General features: G+C 37.1%; 2 protein-coding genes across 4 annotated transcripts; both read right to left on the bottom strand.

Annotated features, from left to right (window-relative positions):
* Nucleotides 1–3638: 3638 nt before the first annotated feature.
* On the bottom strand, nt 3639–6964 carry LOC103709276 (cyclin-D5-1-like). Of its 2 annotated transcripts, none has more exons than XM_008794546.6 (5): nt 5371–6964; nt 5199–5285; nt 4821–5112; nt 4577–4710; nt 3639–4466 (listed from the first exon to the last, which is right to left on the bottom strand). In XM_008794546.6, exons 1-5 carry the CDS (start codon nt 5656–5658, stop codon nt 4272–4274), a joined length of 996 nt encoding a protein of 331 aa, XP_008792768.2. In that variant the 5' UTR covers nt 5659–6964; the 3' UTR covers nt 3639–4271. The 2 variants fall into 2 exon arrangements, with proteins under 2 accessions (XP_008792768.2, XP_088560123.2); XM_088703997.2 differs by having other exon boundaries at nt 5217–5285; nt 5371–5806.
* Nucleotides 6965–11162: 4198 nt separating this feature from the next.
* LOC103709219 (Adenine nucleotide alpha hydrolases-like superfamily protein) lies at nt 11163–17496 on the bottom strand. Of its 2 annotated transcripts, none has more exons than XR_604418.6 (8): nt 16903–17291; nt 13385–13733; nt 13206–13292; nt 12961–13082; nt 12753–12831; nt 12212–12622; nt 11651–11713; nt 11163–11470 (listed from the first exon to the last, which is right to left on the bottom strand). XR_604418.6 is itself a non-coding variant. In XM_008794454.6 (8 exons), exons 1-7 carry the CDS (start codon nt 17211–17213, stop codon nt 11665–11667), a joined length of 1395 nt encoding a protein of 464 aa, XP_008792676.2. In that variant the 5' UTR covers nt 17214–17496; the 3' UTR covers nt 11163–11470; nt 11651–11664. The 2 variants fall into 2 exon arrangements, 1 of the variants encoding a protein (XP_008792676.2); XM_008794454.6 differs by having other exon boundaries at nt 12212–12609; nt 16903–17496.
* Between the last annotated feature and the right edge of the window lie 123 nt (nt 17497–17619).

Genomic DNA, 17619 nt, shown 5'->3' with positions numbered 1-17619 from the left:
ACCAAATAGCGTATCATTGTGCAAACTTTTTGTTGCCGTCTGGAACGGGCGCGACCAAAATGCCGAGCTGATGGAATTGCTAGAGATCTTGGCTCGTTCGCCGGATGGCAGTCGTTGCATGCTTCCGTGCGATGATGTGGTGGCTGTTGTGCTCGAACAGTGATGATCCCGACGTTGCGCGCCTTCGAGTTGGTGTTTGATGGTGGAGGTGCTATTATGACCGAACACTCCAAATAATAAAAGATAAGGAAGTCCATCCACCGAAGCATGTCCGGCAAGGATTCTCCAATGCCGTCAAATACAGCTCTCAAGAACAGAAGGAGGCCTAGAAGAGGCAATGAAGCACCGCAAGAAAGTTGAAAGAGAACTTACCTGAATAGCCTCTGGAAATGTAATATATAGGTGATGGCCAGAATTTGCTGCCGAGTAGTTTGGGGCTAAATGCTGGTTGATATGGTAACAATCTGCATATCTTGCTCATAAATCATGTCTGCGCTTCTCGGTCATGAGGATTTTGTTAGAGTATTGCATTTGTTATAAAGCAACTAGCTATTATGGCCCAGTTGTTATTAACTGGGGAAAGGGTTTAACATGTAGAGGACTCTCCACTCACTTTTTGGGTTTGAGAATCTTTGGGCGATCAGCATATAGCTAGGCAACGAGCTTTTATTGGCCGATTTGTCTCATCAAGTGAGACTGACTCATTCACTTTTTTAAACCAAACAACTGTTTTTTTTTTTTAGCAAATTAGTAGTGCTTGGTGGGCCATCAGCATTGGTGGGCGATTGGTGCCCAACATAAGAGTGAATAAATTAGGAGGATTGGAACTTTGGAAGCAGGTGACGACTCCATGAAAAAGAAGAGGTGGATAAGTGATACTTTAGATTAGAGATTGGATTAGTAGTCTCTCTCTCTAGCAACTCTGCAATTATTTACTTTCAAATGTCACGGAAATAACAAGCATACAAACTTGGCAACCCTGATAACACCCATGAGGTGCAAGTGATATTGGAATTAGAATTTAGGTAACTTAGGAAACGTTTAGGAGTCTTAAGTCTAAGAGAAGGAATGAACACATGCGAGTAGGGACATCATTGGAGGCTGATAACCTGCTTAGCTAATATGAAACAAACTCAAAATGAAGGATTTGGGTATAAAAACAAACTCATAAACTATTCCAAAATTAGACCTAAGATCTTATTGGGTTGGATTTGGATTCAGATAAATCCATGCTCAAAAATTGGAAACCCAACCTGATTACACGCATGCTTATACATGAATATATGTATATATATGTATATCCATAGTTGCACATATAAATACATACATACATGTAGATGAATGTATCAATCATCTTTGGATTTGAAAGCAAAAAGAAGTAAAACCGTAACCAATCTTGGTTCACCAAATTTTTATCTATATCATTTGTTAGCCTTTTTATGTAATATATTTGTTGTGATTTAAATTTATATGGAGCTTGTATATTGTAGGATGCCTTTTATTCTTCATGATTGCATAAATGCTTTAGATAATAAAAGAAATGCTTGAATAGATGCCCTCTTTTAGATTTTTTTTTTTCTTCATATTTTCATGTTTCGCAGTTGAGGCGATTGCATTTTGGATATATTAAGAAATTTTCAAATAAAAAAACAATCCAAAAGAGCAGCAAAATAGTTTGTTAAATATCCAATTTCTGTGTCTGGAATCTCACCCGACAGCCGACATTTTCTGGATCTAATATTGAACATAATATAGAGTTTTAATTGACTTCGTGTTTGGATTCGGATCTAATAATTATGTTCTGAATTTGGATATGGACATGGTCAAACCGAACCTGATCTATATATAACTACAACATAATAAATAAGGTGTTAAAAAAATATCTCCAAACATGGTAAAGTTCAGGCTGTTTGCCGAGCAATTGCATTTCCTGCTTCCAGTCAGAATCCAAAAACATTGTATTTACTAATATATCCTTCTCATAGAAGCAACCGAGGGACCACCATCCAATCAAACACTGCTCCGCAGGTACAGAGTACCACAGCCCAGTGGTTAATTCATCTCTGCCTCAGGCATTCATGAGCTAGTAAGAGACAGACCATCATGCCCCAAAGTTTTATAATATATATATGTGTGTGTGTGTGTATGTATGTATATATGTATATGTATATGTGTATGTATATATATGTGTATATATATGTGTGTGTATGTATATATGTGTATGTATATGTATATTTATATGTATATGTATATATATATTTGTTGACCAGGTCATGCTGATCTCTTATCCTCTTTCTTTGGGCTTGATAGGCCCAAAGTGTTTATTAATTACTGCTATATTGGATGGAGATCCTTAGAGCATGCAAAGGTGGGCAGGCCACCAATTGAAGTTTTTATCTACTGTCATATCCTCCTCCTTTGTGGCTCATTAAGTCACAAGCCACAACCATGTGATTAAGAGATGAAGGGGAGGTGGGAGGTCATAGGATTCCATTCCATCTTTTTTTGGGCACCTGAGGAGCTCAAACTGATCCTTCATGGAAGTCAGTAAATAAATGGCAGAGCCCACATGCTCCACAGGGCACTACTTCTCATAAGGAAAAGAGAGGTGCAGCAGAGAGGTGGAGGAGCTGTGAAAGTCCCTGGTCATTTCTTTGCCAGTGCCTGTAAAAAATTCTGTAACTTAAAAAGACCATCCATGATTAATAATCAAAAAAAAGCTAAGCAAGTTGGCCTTTAAAAAAAAAAAAAAAAAAGTAGGAGAGAAAGTGGTTTTCCTGAAATGCCACCATCCTAGTAGATCTCTTGCCAAAGCAGACTAAACTTAACAATGATGAAACAAATCACTTTTATCCATCTTAGTAGCATTAATAATATAATATTGCTCAAACAACACTGCTAATACAATATGGGTAACAAGTGATATCTTAAAAGGAATGCACTTGACAACCATCATATTAGAACATTTGAACTATCTATATATCTCAATAACATTAATGCAGGCAAAATGAAAATCCAGTTCTTTGGTGCAAACCCACATTAAATCGCATTAGCCCTGCACAGGGCCATTCACATTTTGCCGCATCATTATAAAGCCTTAATGCATTTGCATGGTTGTAGCATCTCGCAACATTATTTACGCAAATGTCATTGATGGCTACAAAAAATAACGAAGTTACATACCAACCTTGTATGTTGCCCAAGAACGTTTGCATCGCACTACTAGCATCGTTGATTTGGAAATTTATGTTCGACTAGTTCACTGATTTACCCAAAATTACTGACTCTTTAGGATTTATTGAGATGGAGCTCCACAAGTAATCACTTTTATCCTTAATATACAATTCAATCGATCAGTTTTAACGTATTTGATGCTTTAGTGCTAGTGGATTGTTGGTTTGTTTACAAAATAAGCTCTAAGTTCATTGCTTTTGCTAAGATAATCACCCACCCTCTGCTGGAGCTGAATTTTTTCTAATTTTCATAAATCATGAACCCTTGTAATTGTGAAAGAACAGTGCTCAGCCTATATGAACGGTTCATTTGATTAGAACAGCAATGCTAGGTTTTTATTTGATGACAAAAGATAGAGCATAGACGAATTCCATCGCATCTCATCCCCAAGAGTCAAACAATTGCAATAACATTCAATCACCTTTACACACTTTCAGCTTGGCAGCATTAGAATGACAAGTGTACTGTATTACAAAACCACTCTTATATCTTTACAATCCTTTCAAGGACTCAGAAAAGCACCTCTATCAGAAGGGAAAACCAAGCAAACTATAAATCCTACCTTAAGAATAATTTCGCTAGCTCAGATCATCAGCCTCCCAATATCATACCTTGGAGGTGGGAAAACTAATTCAGGAACAAAAACAATGGAATGATATGGGGAAAGTAGTCATCAATGAACGAAAAGGGTCATGTATGGAAAGTAGTCATGGATGAATGACAAGGGAACCAATTAAGCCAGCTATCAAACTATTCACAAACAGTGTTTAACTGCTTCACGGGCTCACCTCCCAGCTTTTCAGCTTTTTCACTCTGGGCTAAAGTTTTAACCTTCTTTCCTCATTCCCCAATTTTTTTTTCTCACATTAAACACAAGAACTCAGTCTAAAAAATTCTCAAACCAACTCACCAATCAACTACAAAGCCCATCCGCTAGTCACACTAATAAATAATCGCCCAACCAACAACATCAGTCTTCTTTTTTTTTCCCATGAATCAAGCCATGCCCAAGCAATAAAACAGTGTCAGAGTAATATCTACCGGATACTTGGCAATTGTAACCTTTTCCTTTTATTGCTTAAGCCAGTGAAAGAAGCACTATCAACAAGATCAACAGCATCATCAATGCTTGAATGATCTGCTGATAAATCTGAAGAAGCTCCTCTCTTTGTTGTGTTTGGCTTCCTGTGTGACTCCATTGTCATTGCACTATAGCAGGCATATACATGCTCCTGAAGTGAAGAGCATCAGTGCGAATATTTATTAAAACCCTCTATTCGATCTTTCCATGAGTCAAAATATCTAAAATAAATTTAAAAAATGTTTCAATATATTGGCTTACCTTTTCTAAGGAACCACAAAGGGGAAGATCACTCATCTTAGACTCCAGCAATTCTTTTGTAAATCTTTTGCTGGATGCAGCCAGTATGGCAGCTGCAGCTATAGCTGAGGGGCGATAATCAACTACAGTGAATGCTGCATCCACAAGAAAACAATAAAACAGAAGGGAAATTGTCAGTGAATAACTAGAACACTCAATATAACAAAGAATTATAGTAAACCATGGCATGCTAATAATAACCAACCTTCAGTGATCAAAAATATGAACCTGATGGCGTTATGTAATAAATCATTTGCTCCATACTCATATCGAAACTTGTATGTAAAATAACTTAGATAATCAAATGGAGTAACCAAACCCATACGCCATTCCAGAGTAGTCAAAACTAGGAGTTCCATCCTCTGGATTGCTTTGCTATCGAATTCGTACCCTTCTACTTGATACTCAGGCAATGCTGGCACCATGTATTCCTCCATCTTCGCTGCCAATGACAAACAAGCTACCGATAGCAATCTGATCGACCACAGCTTCCCCTTCTGTTCCATATGAAATAATGCATCAGCCGATCGAAAGTTGATAATAGAAATGAAATCATAACTCAAAACAAGTTCGCTTCATTTACATCGACGATTCGCCGCACCGTGGAGCGATCGAAGTAGGCCACTGCCAAGTATGCAGTTTTGGAGCTGAAGCCGAAGTAGTCCCTCATCTGACAAACCAGGAAAAGAACCGAGAAAAGCAATTTATTGCCGATATCTAATAAAATGGATCCGATAATAAGTTGAGGAGCTTACCTTGAGAATCCACTGGACCGAAGTTGAGCGGGCGCGCTTGAACCAATCTTCTGCTACCACAGAGGAATAGGTATCAGAACAGGATAAAAGGTCATGGCTTCGACTCTCAAAGCTGCTCTCTCTAAAGACCAACTTCTCCATATACTCTTCGGTTTCAGAAAGATCGATTTCTTTGAGTAGGATGATCGTTTGATGGTCTTCCTCTTCACCATCATCTGCATCGAAGTCAATTCCATCCTCCTGGCAGATGAGGTTGCAAGTGGAAACAGAACAATCTGAATCTTCCATCAACCTTTAATAAATGGGTTCCAATTGTCTGTTCTTCTTTTTCTTAAATATAAAGAACAAGGGAGTGCTCTGTTTATACTTTCTTTGGATCTAAGGAACAAAACCCATATCCGGATCGAGGAGAAATCTAAGCCGAGATTGGAGGTTACAAGCGCGGCCCAGCTGCCGCCCCAGAGATGGCAGAGTAGGGTGGCGGAGTTGGCCTCAGTTGTTACCAAGAGACAAGGCAAGGACAAGACTTCTTCGCTCGAGCCTCTCTTCTGGCTGGGAAAAATAGTGGCAATTAATATTGTTCCTTCTTGAATACTTTGTTTGAAGGATTGGAAACCAGGTTCAAACCGGTGCTATTGATATACAGATTTTTTTTTTTTTTTTTTGTGTACTGGATATCAGTATATCTTCAGTACCATATATTGGTTTTAAACCGGAACTACGAGGATAGGTGGTGTGAACGGATGTTTAGTTTTACATCGATTATTCGTCAAAAAATTTTTTGGATATTTATATAGGACTAAGAAACTAAAAAATATATTCTGACTAGTCATTTTGAGTAAGATCCTATGTTGTTACAGATAGTATCAGAGCAAATTCGGCCCATAATTTATGTGGACTAGAGGATATTACAGTATAGGTTCTGAAGGCTGACCACGAGCTAATTTAGATTTGAAAGGATTTGGATACTTAACCTGACGAGAACATCGACGTTTAAATGGGAAAAAATGTGAGGATCAATATGAGCGTATATTTTGAATATTTATGTAAGACTAAGAAACTCAAAAAATATTTTTGAATAGTATTTTGGATAAGGTGCTGTATTATTACAAGTATGCTATTTAACCACTCTAATTCCAAATCATGATTAGAAAACAACCGATGCATCATATTAAATGTTGGTTGGGGCGGAGAGATCCAGCCATGTCTTGGTTTTAGGTTTTGGTCAACATGCCAACTAAACATTGGACTGGTGATTGGGGATGAAAAGTTGTTATTACTGCATAAATAAAAGGTTATTTATTGTTTTGTAATCAAGTGGATAGAAGTTTGCAGTAGGTCATGTTCTTAATCTTTTATGAACTAAAGATTAGCCCATTTGAAGACCTTGTATTAACCATCAAAACAATCATTAAGATTCAAATAATGACAATTGAGGTAGGACATCATCTTGAAACTAATGGTTAGTCTTGTCTCTAAAGTGTAACACATAAGAAGAAGAAAAACATTTGCGCCGATTGCTCCAATAACTTTCTTTCCAAAGACGAGGAGAAAAAAAGAAAAGAAAAAATTGGGGGAACGACTATATGCAATCTCATTATAGATTGTACCAAATTACCAATCCCCTCTGGTCGCATGGCAAATAAATTGCTAATGTGCAAATAATCAAAGCTCCATGAAATTACATCGAGCATTTCTCTCGAAAAACTAATGAATAGAAAAAATAATAATGGTGAAAATCATTCTCTAGCATAAAACTGCACTTAATTTCCAAATGCAAGAAAATTGAAAATCCAACAAAGAAGTGTATCTAGAAGTGATTGTGGTCCGGAAAGTTGGACTATGAGCTCATATTTGCATAATTCAGGGAACATGTTCCTAATCCTTATCTACTTGACTCCAAAAGCCGCAAAATTCCTCAACCAAAAGCAATAAAAAAATATCACCCATTCTAGATGAATAGGTTTTCTGAAAGTGAAACTTAGCCCAAGCGTCACCTAACCGTTGAATGATGGGGATTGTCTTCGCATCTTGAGGCGCAGCCACATGGTCTTATTTCCTCTATTTTCCTTTCTTTTTTAATCTTTTATACATGAGAATTCATAGTTTCATACTAATTGTCTAAATTGTTAGTGGTCATTGAACTTCACTAATAATTGTTTGTTACCAGGTTAATATCTTTAACTAATATCAAGTTTTATCATGGGAGTGCATGTAAAAAAGTTTGCTAAAATAAATGAAGAATTCTCATCTTATGCATTTTAATTGTTTATAAGTATATGGAACCAATGCTAATATATTCAAATATTATAGTTAGATTGAAATACTTTGTTTGGCAACCAAAAATCTTACAGTGTTTGGTGAGTGTCCCTCGCTATCTCTCGCCAAAAGAACAACTAAATTAAAATTAACAATGATGAATTTTGTTCAAATTTTCATTGAGGAAAAATTCTGTAGATTTAAAAATGCTTTGTCGAGATAAACAATAACACACACATAATAATCATGATTTTTCTCATCATACAACATCCGTTATAAAGCTATACAGCATTATTAGGGCTGTGAAATTAAACTTTGGAATTGACTCCAAGTTAGTGACATGACAACGGCAGCTACGTTTTCATCAACTAGAGAACCATCAGCCACTCAAAAAGAGAAGAAGGGGAAGCAGGGGAGGGGGAGGGACCCAAACGTGTACGAGTTTCCAACATTTCCTAACTCTGAGCTCAACAAGAGAGACTTGCCAAGAAAGAAAGGCGATGTCCCTCGCCAAACCCTGAGGAAAAATGTCAGGCCAGAGCCCACATTTCATTTTCTTTCTTCTTCTTCCCTTAAGACCCGTTCCTCTGGAATGCTGACAACAAAAAAGATGCGATTATTTTAACCTAACGGTCGAAGTATGGCCATGTCCATGGCCGTCCCCTGGTTCTCCTTGGAGAGGAGGGTGGACTTGTCAACTGAAGGCAAAAGCTAGAGCCCGCCACTTTCAAAGTTTAGCTTAAAAAAATTTGGAAAAATATAAACATGCTAGAAAAAGGTGTTATTTTAAACCCTCCAAGTCTAGTTTGTGGTACCACATGTACCATCGTTTCAATGCCATCGCTATCCAATTGCGATTGATTGCATAATTGATATTACTGGCTACTAAATCATCAATGATATTGCACGTTCCATAGAAATGTTCTGATCCAAAATTGATGATAGCATGGCCATCATATTTCTCATGTATGTTGTGTATGTTTTATGATTGGGTTTGTACCCATTACACCCAATACTTGCTTCTTTTTTTTTTTTTTTTTTTGGGCAAAAGGAGGGGGGAGGGAAATTAACCCCACTCGTGTAGCAGCCCCTACTGGGGCTTCCTTCCACTAGAAAATGTTCGATGCAAATAGAAAGTTTCTTATACCCTCTCCACCAGCACGGGCGAGCCTGCATGTGAGTACGTCACCCAGCACCACCTCAGTATCAGAGGACCAGCTCCCAACGGGCAAACCAGACAGGGAGCATCGTCCCCACATTTAATCGACACCCGCGCATTTCGAACTTAAGTCACTCTGTTAAAAACAAAGCTCCGTTCCAACTGTGCGACCACCTCTACGGTAATACTTGCTTCTTTACCGTTGAAGTTTATGTTGTAACCTAGGTCTCCTTTTGTTCCATATTACCTTAGGTAGCTGTTATAGAAAGATAGTCTTTCAATCTATGAAGGATACACATGGTATCTTGGCCTTGTTGTTTATTTTTACTGCCAATGGAGGAGCTGTTATATCTTTGAATTGTAGCTTATCTCTTTAAGCTGCATATGGTTGTAGAATAAGGTAATGGAAAATAAATAAATTAGTTTACTCCTAATCCGCTTTATTTTGAGATTAACTACTTTTCCTTATAGGATGAAATAATTTACTCCAAATTATATATATATATATATATATATATATATATATATATATATATATATATATATTAAAAAAGTAGCTTTAGGAACTTTGGGAATATGCATTTTGCCTTTATAATAAATTGCTTTTTCTAATATCTGGTCGAGCAAAATAAATAGGTTAGAAGGATATTTATTCTATTTGATTTTCTTCTAATCCTGAACAAAAGAAATTGGAATTAAGTATCAAAATTTGCTCCAAAACAAATTTGTGCTTTTTACAAGGATAGCAACATATTACAATCTCGATCTTATAATAATTAGTTATGTACTGGATAGATCTTGTATGTTTATACAAGATTAAAGAATTTAAATAATACCTAATGGTTAGCCTTTTTAAGTGATGTCATGGGTCGCTAAAAATGATATCATCATATCACTGTCGATCCTTATCCTAGGATAATCCAATTCTTGATGATCTAAGATCATCGCATTTGGTATGCTATGTTCTAGTGATCTAAAATTTTCAGATACTCACAAGTAACATATTTGGCATTCCACAGGAATCCATAATCACGGGCCATATAATACCAAAACTATCCCTAATATATTCCACAAAAATCCATTCATTAATTCTATAAATTATTAATACTATAGAAATTTATTAATTGTTATTATAGAGTTAATATTTATATTTATATTTATAATATATTATTTTTAATATTCATATTTATTTTAATTAAAAAATTAAAAAATCGAAGTAATATATTAAATAATTTCATCATATAATATAAAGTACAATAATATATTTCTACTATAATTTAAAATTATTATTGAATAATAATATGATAATAATATATTTTATTAATATACTTATTTTTTTTTTTTGCAGGATCGAGAAATATTTTTATTCTCAAATATCATTTCAAAATCACCATCCTAGAATGATGTTAAGTTAAAATTCCTGCAGGGCAATCTGATCATAAAATCACATCTCCCTCTTTTTGAGTTAAAAATTACAGGTCTCTTGAACGAACGACATGAGCATTTTTTTATCATCACATATCATCCTCGGATTCCTCTTCCTTTCATGAATAATCACGCGAAATGCGCATTCCAAGATCTACTCCACCGTATCGTATATTTATATTGCAAAGGAATATGAAAAGGCGATCCACAGGCACAGATCCGGACATTGGGGAAGCTTACATTGGCGTCCATTTTTTTGCAGGCAAAACCATGGAAGGCTTGGCCCGGTCCCTGAGGCGAACCCTGGAAACGAGTGGTCCTACGGACGGGTTCCCAAGGTTTGACGTACGCCATGTCGCTTCCCCTCCTTTGGGAAGCTGCCATTGCTCGGCTTGGTCTCCTGCCTTGCAAGGAAGCTTTTGTGCAGCTTCCAAGGCTAGCAAACGAATCCTGTGTACAACTGTAGGGCTTTCAACTTTGGTTCTCTCTTTTGCTGATGGCCCTTCTTGTGCTGCTCTAATGGTGATGATATTATTGCTATTGATACGTTTTCATTTGTTGTATATCCTTCTTTTTATTGTTACTTTGTATTTACATTTGGAAAATGTAACAACTACTGTTACTTTGTGTTTATATTTTGCTTCAACACGGTCGACACATTCGTACAGAGTCTTCAATAATCCTTATTTTCATATGCAAATAACTAAATCCGATGTCTAAATGCAATCAAATTGTTATGCATAACTATAAATTACCTGCCAATAATACAGTAGCAGTCTAACTGCACTATACTAGAGCAATTTGCATGTCTTGTGAGACTTCGCCACCTTTTGTTTTGGTCATTCCACCACCGCGTGCATTTGGCTCGCATCACCTTATAGCCGTTTTCTATATATCCTCTTTACTCTTGATATAAGCCACCAAGGGGCATAGTATCAAACTTCAAAACTTATGCAACAAAATATTAGATTCTCATAGATCTCAAGTTTATGAAAAATAAAACTCATGCTAGAATGTTTTAAAACTAGGACATTCAATCGAGGCATGAAATTAAATGCAACCCACAGCATCACTGGGAAGGCAGCAATTACGTATTTATGTAGTCATAGCACCAGCACCCATGGGCACTATATATAGCTGAAGATTTGTCGATCGAACCAAAAATAAGAATGCAGCTTGCACCGAGCAGCTGAGTTTGCAACATGATACAGAGATGGAGCAAACAACCACAATCTGATCGATTTCTTCCTGCTCAATCTGATTCAAAAGGAGAGAAAGTAAGAGTATGTTTTTCGAACCCCATCCTCTTAATGCATAATATAGCCAGCTAATCAGGGACTAATTGCCATGATCCCACATAAGGTTCAAACATCTAATGAACAAATTATAGTTGATGAGAATGATAAAAAGGTAAATAAACTAAAAAAATTGGCTCACCAAGCAAATGAAGTTCAGGTTCCATCATCATCAGCAGCAAGCAGGAAATCCTCTATTTCTTCCCTACAGAACAAAGGCATAAACAGCTCAAATAAATGAAGGACTCTTTCTCATGATCGCATTACAGAGATTTAGATGGATCGGCTACAAAAGGTGACTATAGAACAAACCAAACTTATTATTAAACAGTAATACTGAATCCCAAAACAAATAAATGCTTTCCACGGCAATCCTACTGCCACTTATCAGTCATACGACCCAAACAATCTAAAAATCAAATGTTCCAGGTAACCACCTCATTGACCATTTTTTTGAGAACTAAACTAGCAAACATTTGATGAATCTCTGGTATGATTATCCAAGAAGACACAATAATTGATTGGGGAATCTAGAAACCTTTGTATTTGGGTGGATGTATGGTGTTGTTAGGAGTTTAAACTGGCCCACTGAGTTGATCTGACCGCATATGGTCCAAAATGATCGGGGTCCAAAATGATCGGAAAAAAGAAAAAAGTTCGCATGCACAAAGCATACTTATACATGTAAACAAGTAGCCCCCACCTTTGCTGGCTTCGGTCAAAACACAAGCTATCCTTCATTCTCTGTGTCATCAACTGGGGTAGAACAGAATAGAAATGCTCAAGAGAGGCTGCTCCTTTCGGCAAGATCTGAAAATTACAGCTTTTGCAACACTGGGCAGCAAAAATTTCAACTTTTCTTCCAGCCTTGCTCTGAATGCTTTCCAAACATTGGATTTCTGATTCACTAAGTGGGCCTCCGCATATTGGACAAAGAACATCAGAGAGAGAAGATTCACCATTTTTGACATTCTGAAACTTCCAACGCAATCGGGATGGCAGGAAATCATGATAACCATTTTCACTGAATTTATTAAAACCAAAGGGTCTAAGCTTTTCCACTGTTCTTACTATAGTGCGTTCTCGAGAAGGGTTTTCTTCCTGCAAAATTAACCTTCTTAAAATAAACATCAGACTACAATCCACAGTTAACTTTGTTAAAGAGCACCACCTAGGACTCACCATACAAGTTGGATCAAGCAGGCTAGGTATGAGACTTAAAATAAAGAACATGCTTATTTCACCTGTAAACGTGCAACAAATGATGAAACCAAACTGTTGATGCCAGTACAAGGCCTCTCAAGAAGCTGCTGTGTCTTGAAACTGTGTATATAGTTAAAATGAGCAGGCAGATAAACTTGTCTCGGGGAGGAAAAGAAAAACGAAAAAGAAAACTTGATTTACCCATCACATGATAAAGTTGTTTCAGATGAAAATTAAAACTCGACTTACCCATCAAGACGACAGAGCATGCTGAGCTCTTGTGCAAGACAATCACGAAGAGGAAGAACCACTGGGACTTCCCGCCTTGCTTCAACATACTGCACATCAGCAGGTAAAGAATAACCTTGACCCTGAAGACAAATATTAGCAAGAGTTTTATAAGCCTTATCTCATTTTTACATAAAATATCATGATAAGTAATTTAGGGAAGTTTATGTAATAGCTAGCATTCAAACTGGTGGGAATTTACAAACCTTCACTGTTGCGGATAATACATGGCGTGCTATTGTTGATGTGCACGATCCTAACAATATTTTGCTATACCCTTTATCGAAAGCAATCTGGAAGACATTTACATCAAAACAACATAAACACATTTTCAATGCATCGACCTAAGAGTGATAAAAGAAAAATAAATGATTGAAAACAGAACCTTTTGTAAGGAAAGCATTCGTAAAGAATGCAGAAAATCATCTTTTCCGGTGGCATCAGTGATCATTTCCAGTAATTCATTCAGTCTGCTCCTCCCATTCTCAGAACTCAGAGAACAGATGTTTTCAATAGGTATAATATGCAATTCTTTATGTGGAGGAGTTAAATTTGACACAACTGATCTAATCTCTTCAATTGCCTTTTCTGTCTCATCTGATGGGTTGTGAGAAAAAATGCTTTCATCGATAAAGGCAACCCCAACACCAAAAACTGGTAGAGCTTGAGATTTACTTGCATCCCAGTTCTTCAATGATTTGCCTTGCATCTCATGAACAAATTGCAGGGCTACTCTGACACAAATAAATTTAGTGGGGGGAAGAAATTATTTAACAACAATAAAGTCAGATGCTACATGCTGAATTAAAGCAATGCATGAATAAATGATTTCAACCCAAACATCACCAATTTACAGTTGACAAAATGCAACCTTGTCATAAGAAAATGAGCATATAACGGAACCAAGTGACCCCTTACAGCTAGCACTTGCAGTTGCATGTCATTTTATGCATCTGTTACATTATTTTGTCTTCATCCTTTTCCGTTCACTGACCCTTAATTAAGAAGGAAAGTCAACAGAAAGAGTATCTAGTAATATAGGGCACATATTCCTCCAGATCAATAGTCCACAAAAAAGGAAAAGTGTGATGGAATTTCTATGAAAATCTAAGAGCTAACTCCCACCCACATATCCAACAGCATAAATCCAAAACAATAATAAAAAGAATAGCAATCCACATAATACACGGAATTTACATAGGCAATTTGCTTCTCTTAGTGGAAGAGTAAGAGAGAGGTTTCTGTTATATAAGAACAAAGTCCAAGAGCCTCACAAAGTACCTTCTCTGGATCCCAAGAACAAGAGTTACCTTATGGTGCTACCATGTTAGGGCAGAAAACAGATCGGACACAGATGGGATACCAGTGTATCATATCCATATCTGTTTTATGACAAACATGAATATGAATACAGATATTAACCAGATGTTAAAATTGGTACCTGTATTTATTTAAAACAGATTTGCATACGAATCAGATATTGACAAATACAAATATTGTTGGATTGTTAAATTTTTATGGATCAAAATATAGTTCCATCTTGTATTTTCTAACTCCTTCTGAGTATATAGCCTCCCAAGTTTCTTTTTATTGATATACTAAAATAAACAAATAATCGTATAAATAATAATACAGACATAACTGCATCCACTTAATCATCTGAATTGTTTACTGGATCATCATAATTTTGCTCAATCACATAATTTGGAATTAAAAACTAATTGCTAAAGATGCAATCCACAAAATCTAAGAGATCGCCGTGTCGAAAGAAGATTAAACTAAAGATATGCTGATGTTGTCACTTATTCTTCGAAGGTGTTTATTAGAACTATATGAAAGTAACTAGATTTGCAAAAATAGTTAGATTTTTCGATATGAACTGGATATTGATGTATGCGTATTTGTGTCCACTTTTCTTCGACAATATAGATACAAATACGGATATTAGTCGAATGCTATAATTATATCCATATATGGATAGATTTAGATATTGAAACAGAATCGAACGGACAATGACTAAACCATTTCACCCCTCTATGGTGTAAATACCAATACTTCTCTCCTTACCACAAAGGAAGAAAAGAAAGAAATAAAGGAAAGAAGAAAGAAAAAAGAAATCCTCTCACAAATTACCTTCTATTCATGAACCTTGAAAAAGTGTGTTTGATTTTATGTGTGCCAAGGTGTTGCAAACTTCAAAAAACAATATTGCGGCCCCAGCCCTATAGCTATAGTTGAAATCATGAATCTACACATGTAATGAGCGCTGCAGGAACCATATACATGCATGCCTTTCAGAGATTCTCTCCTTTTAGTTTGATCTTTGCTTTTGGAATCCAAAGCGAGTCTAGACCCCTTTTATTCTTTTAAAGCTATGCCCCGCTTCTTTGTAAGACATCTACAGAAGAATGCTTCTAACTCTCTCTTCTTAAATATCATTGGTGGTCCTCTTAGAGGTTGGATCAAAACTTAAATATTTTTCATAATTTCGTAATTTATCCTTTCTGTAAGAACCAACAAAATACTTCCTCAACATTCTCCAGCTTGACTTGTTTATCATCCCTTTTGATGTAACTCCCCCATTTAATCAATGTCAGATATGGGCTTACTTCCTACTACTAGTAGTAGACAAATCTTGAACAGAATCAGGTCATGAAATGATGAAGCATATAAACAACCAATATCACAATTTAAGGAAGTTACGTATGAGGACAAAAGTGAATTTTTTGAACAAGCGCACTCGACACAAAGACTAAGCCAGTGGTGGTAGACCAGTTCTGGCATCGCCCACAACTGTAAGTCTTAAAAAATATTAACATTCATGTAACATAGGTCATGTGCTTCTTATGGAGGTAAAGAAATGTCAAAAACCGCACTACTAAATCATAGTGCTTCCCTTTCTCATTTTTCTCTTGCATGAATGTTTGGGTGAAGGATAGCTAAGAGTATTCTAAGGATATGCATCATACATGCATTATAGTTCTTTTTTTCTTAGTTTTTTTTTCTATCTTATTAGTAAGATGGGAGTCAATAAAGTAAATGGTAAGTATGGGTGACAATCCATCGACTTGGATGAACCCATTTACTAAATGGATCAGGTTCATCTTTGAGTTCTAACCTATTCAACCTGCTGTTTCATAATTGGATTAAGTCAGGGTGACCCATTCACGACCCATTTACTTGTGTCAAATCAAGTTAACGGGCCCTTTAGACTTGACCTAACATGTTCTCTTAAAGTTGTTTAACCTGTTTAGTTCAAGCTGAAGTTTTGATTTTTGACTTGTTTAATACACAAGTTGGGTTTGGGTTGGCATTTTTTTTTTTTTTTTGCGTGTGTGTGTGTGTGTGTAAAACCTGCGTCTCGACCCAGCCTGACCCATTGCTACCTACAATTGTAAGTACTTTTCACTTTATTTTAGGAGTTCACAGTTGGTGTTCATAGAGCATAAGACTTCTAATCTTCTCCCTTTGGTAGACTTTCTTGTAAAAAGAATACAGTTGCATTTAAGCTCGTTTTTTCTTAAGGATTTGCTCAAGCAAAAGGTACTTGTTTGTTAGAAGTGTTCTTTTTTCCCCTCCACTCACATTTATCGATATGAAATTTCCCCCAAATACATCAGAAAATTTTCAGATATCCACATTCTCAAGTGGCCAGTAGGCTGTCAACCGTAATTGCGTTACTGTAGTCCTAAAAAAAAGAATAATTGCGTTACTATGTAAATTAAAAAATAAAACCCTCTTCCTCGTCTGAAGCAAAGCATTTAACGAGATATCAAGATAGACCCCAAAACCACCCGAACTAGAGATCCAAGACGGCGACAGCAAATGAGTTACAGCATTTCATCACCATAAAATTAAAGATTTTATCGATATTAACAGAAAAAGGAGGGGAGGGAGGGGGACCTGGAGGCGTGGCCGCCGGAGAAGGCGACGAGGATGTTATCGGTGGGGGAAATCATGGCGTTGGATGTGACAGCGAGCTTGAACTTGTTATAAACCGAGACCCGGAAGCAGGCCGCGCACAGGCTGTTGCAGTACCGGCCCTCCTCTCCGCACTTGGAGCACCGCGCCCGGTCCCCGGTTCCGGCGATGGAGGAGCGCTCGCCGGCGACGTGGAGACTGTCGAGCCTCTCTTGGGCCTCCTCCGCCGCGCCGTCGTCTTCTTCCGGCCTCCGGCAGGAGGACTGGCACCCGCCGCCGCCGCACAACGCCATCTACCCCTCTTTCTTTTTGGTTCTTCCGGCCCTCGGCCCGCACCCCTGCACTCTTTAAGATTTTGAGGCGGCCGTGAACCAAAGTTTGGTAATTACTAATTTTGGGTTCGTGGCGAGTTGATCCGACCCGAACCAAACTAAACCACAATTCTCCGTTGCTGGGTGCACAAGCTAGGCTCGATCACAGCTTACATGAAATAGGATCACTTGGCTCCAGCCCTAGTGTAACTTGGACCCAACGTAGATGTTCTATATAATTTTGATCAGAATCTCTCTCTGAGATATGACTACCGGATCCAACTAGACCTAACTTAATATGTTCGAATTTTTGAGACAATGCAAAGTTTACGCTTAGTTTGCTAAGTTAATCATTGAAAGAAATCAAAAGAAGGCATGGTATTTTGTA

Source organism: Phoenix dactylifera, chromosome 9 (genome assembly GCF_051530095.1).
Source record: "Phoenix dactylifera cultivar Ajwa chromosome 9, Ajwa_hap1_PhDact_Kaust_v1.1, whole genome shotgun sequence".
Lineage (NCBI taxonomy): Eukaryota > Viridiplantae > Streptophyta > Magnoliopsida > Arecales > Arecaceae > Phoenix > Phoenix dactylifera.
Note: the sequence above shows the minus strand (reverse complement) of the source record. Positions and strands in the feature narration are given on the sequence as shown.

Excerpts from the sequence above, each read along its gene's own strand:
- LOC103709276 (XM_008794546.6), bottom strand. The coding sequence starts at position 5,658 with ATGGAAGATTCAGATTGTTCTGTTTCCACTTGCAACCTCATCTGCCAG. Across the intron at positions 5,113-5,198 it reads CGGTGCGGCGAATCGTCGAT|AAGGGGAAGCTGTGGTCGAT; the intron begins GTAAATGAAGCG and ends CATATGGAACAG. Across the intron at positions 4,711-4,820 it reads CATATTTTTGATCACTGAAG|CATTCACTGTAGTTGATTAT; the intron begins GTTGGTTATTAT and ends TTGTGGATGCAG.
- LOC103709219 (XM_008794454.6), bottom strand. The coding sequence starts at position 17,213 with ATGGCGTTGTGCGGCGGCGGCGGGTGCCAGTCCTCCTGCCGGAGGCCG. Across the intron at positions 13,734-16,902 it reads TCCGGCGGCCACGCCTCCAG|AGTAGCCCTGCAATTTGTTC; the intron begins GTCCCCCTCCCT and ends TATTTGTGTCAG. Across the intron at positions 13,083-13,205 it reads TATTATCCGCAACAGTGAAG|GGTCAAGGTTATTCTTTACC; the intron begins GTTTGTAAATTC and ends ATTTGTCTTCAG.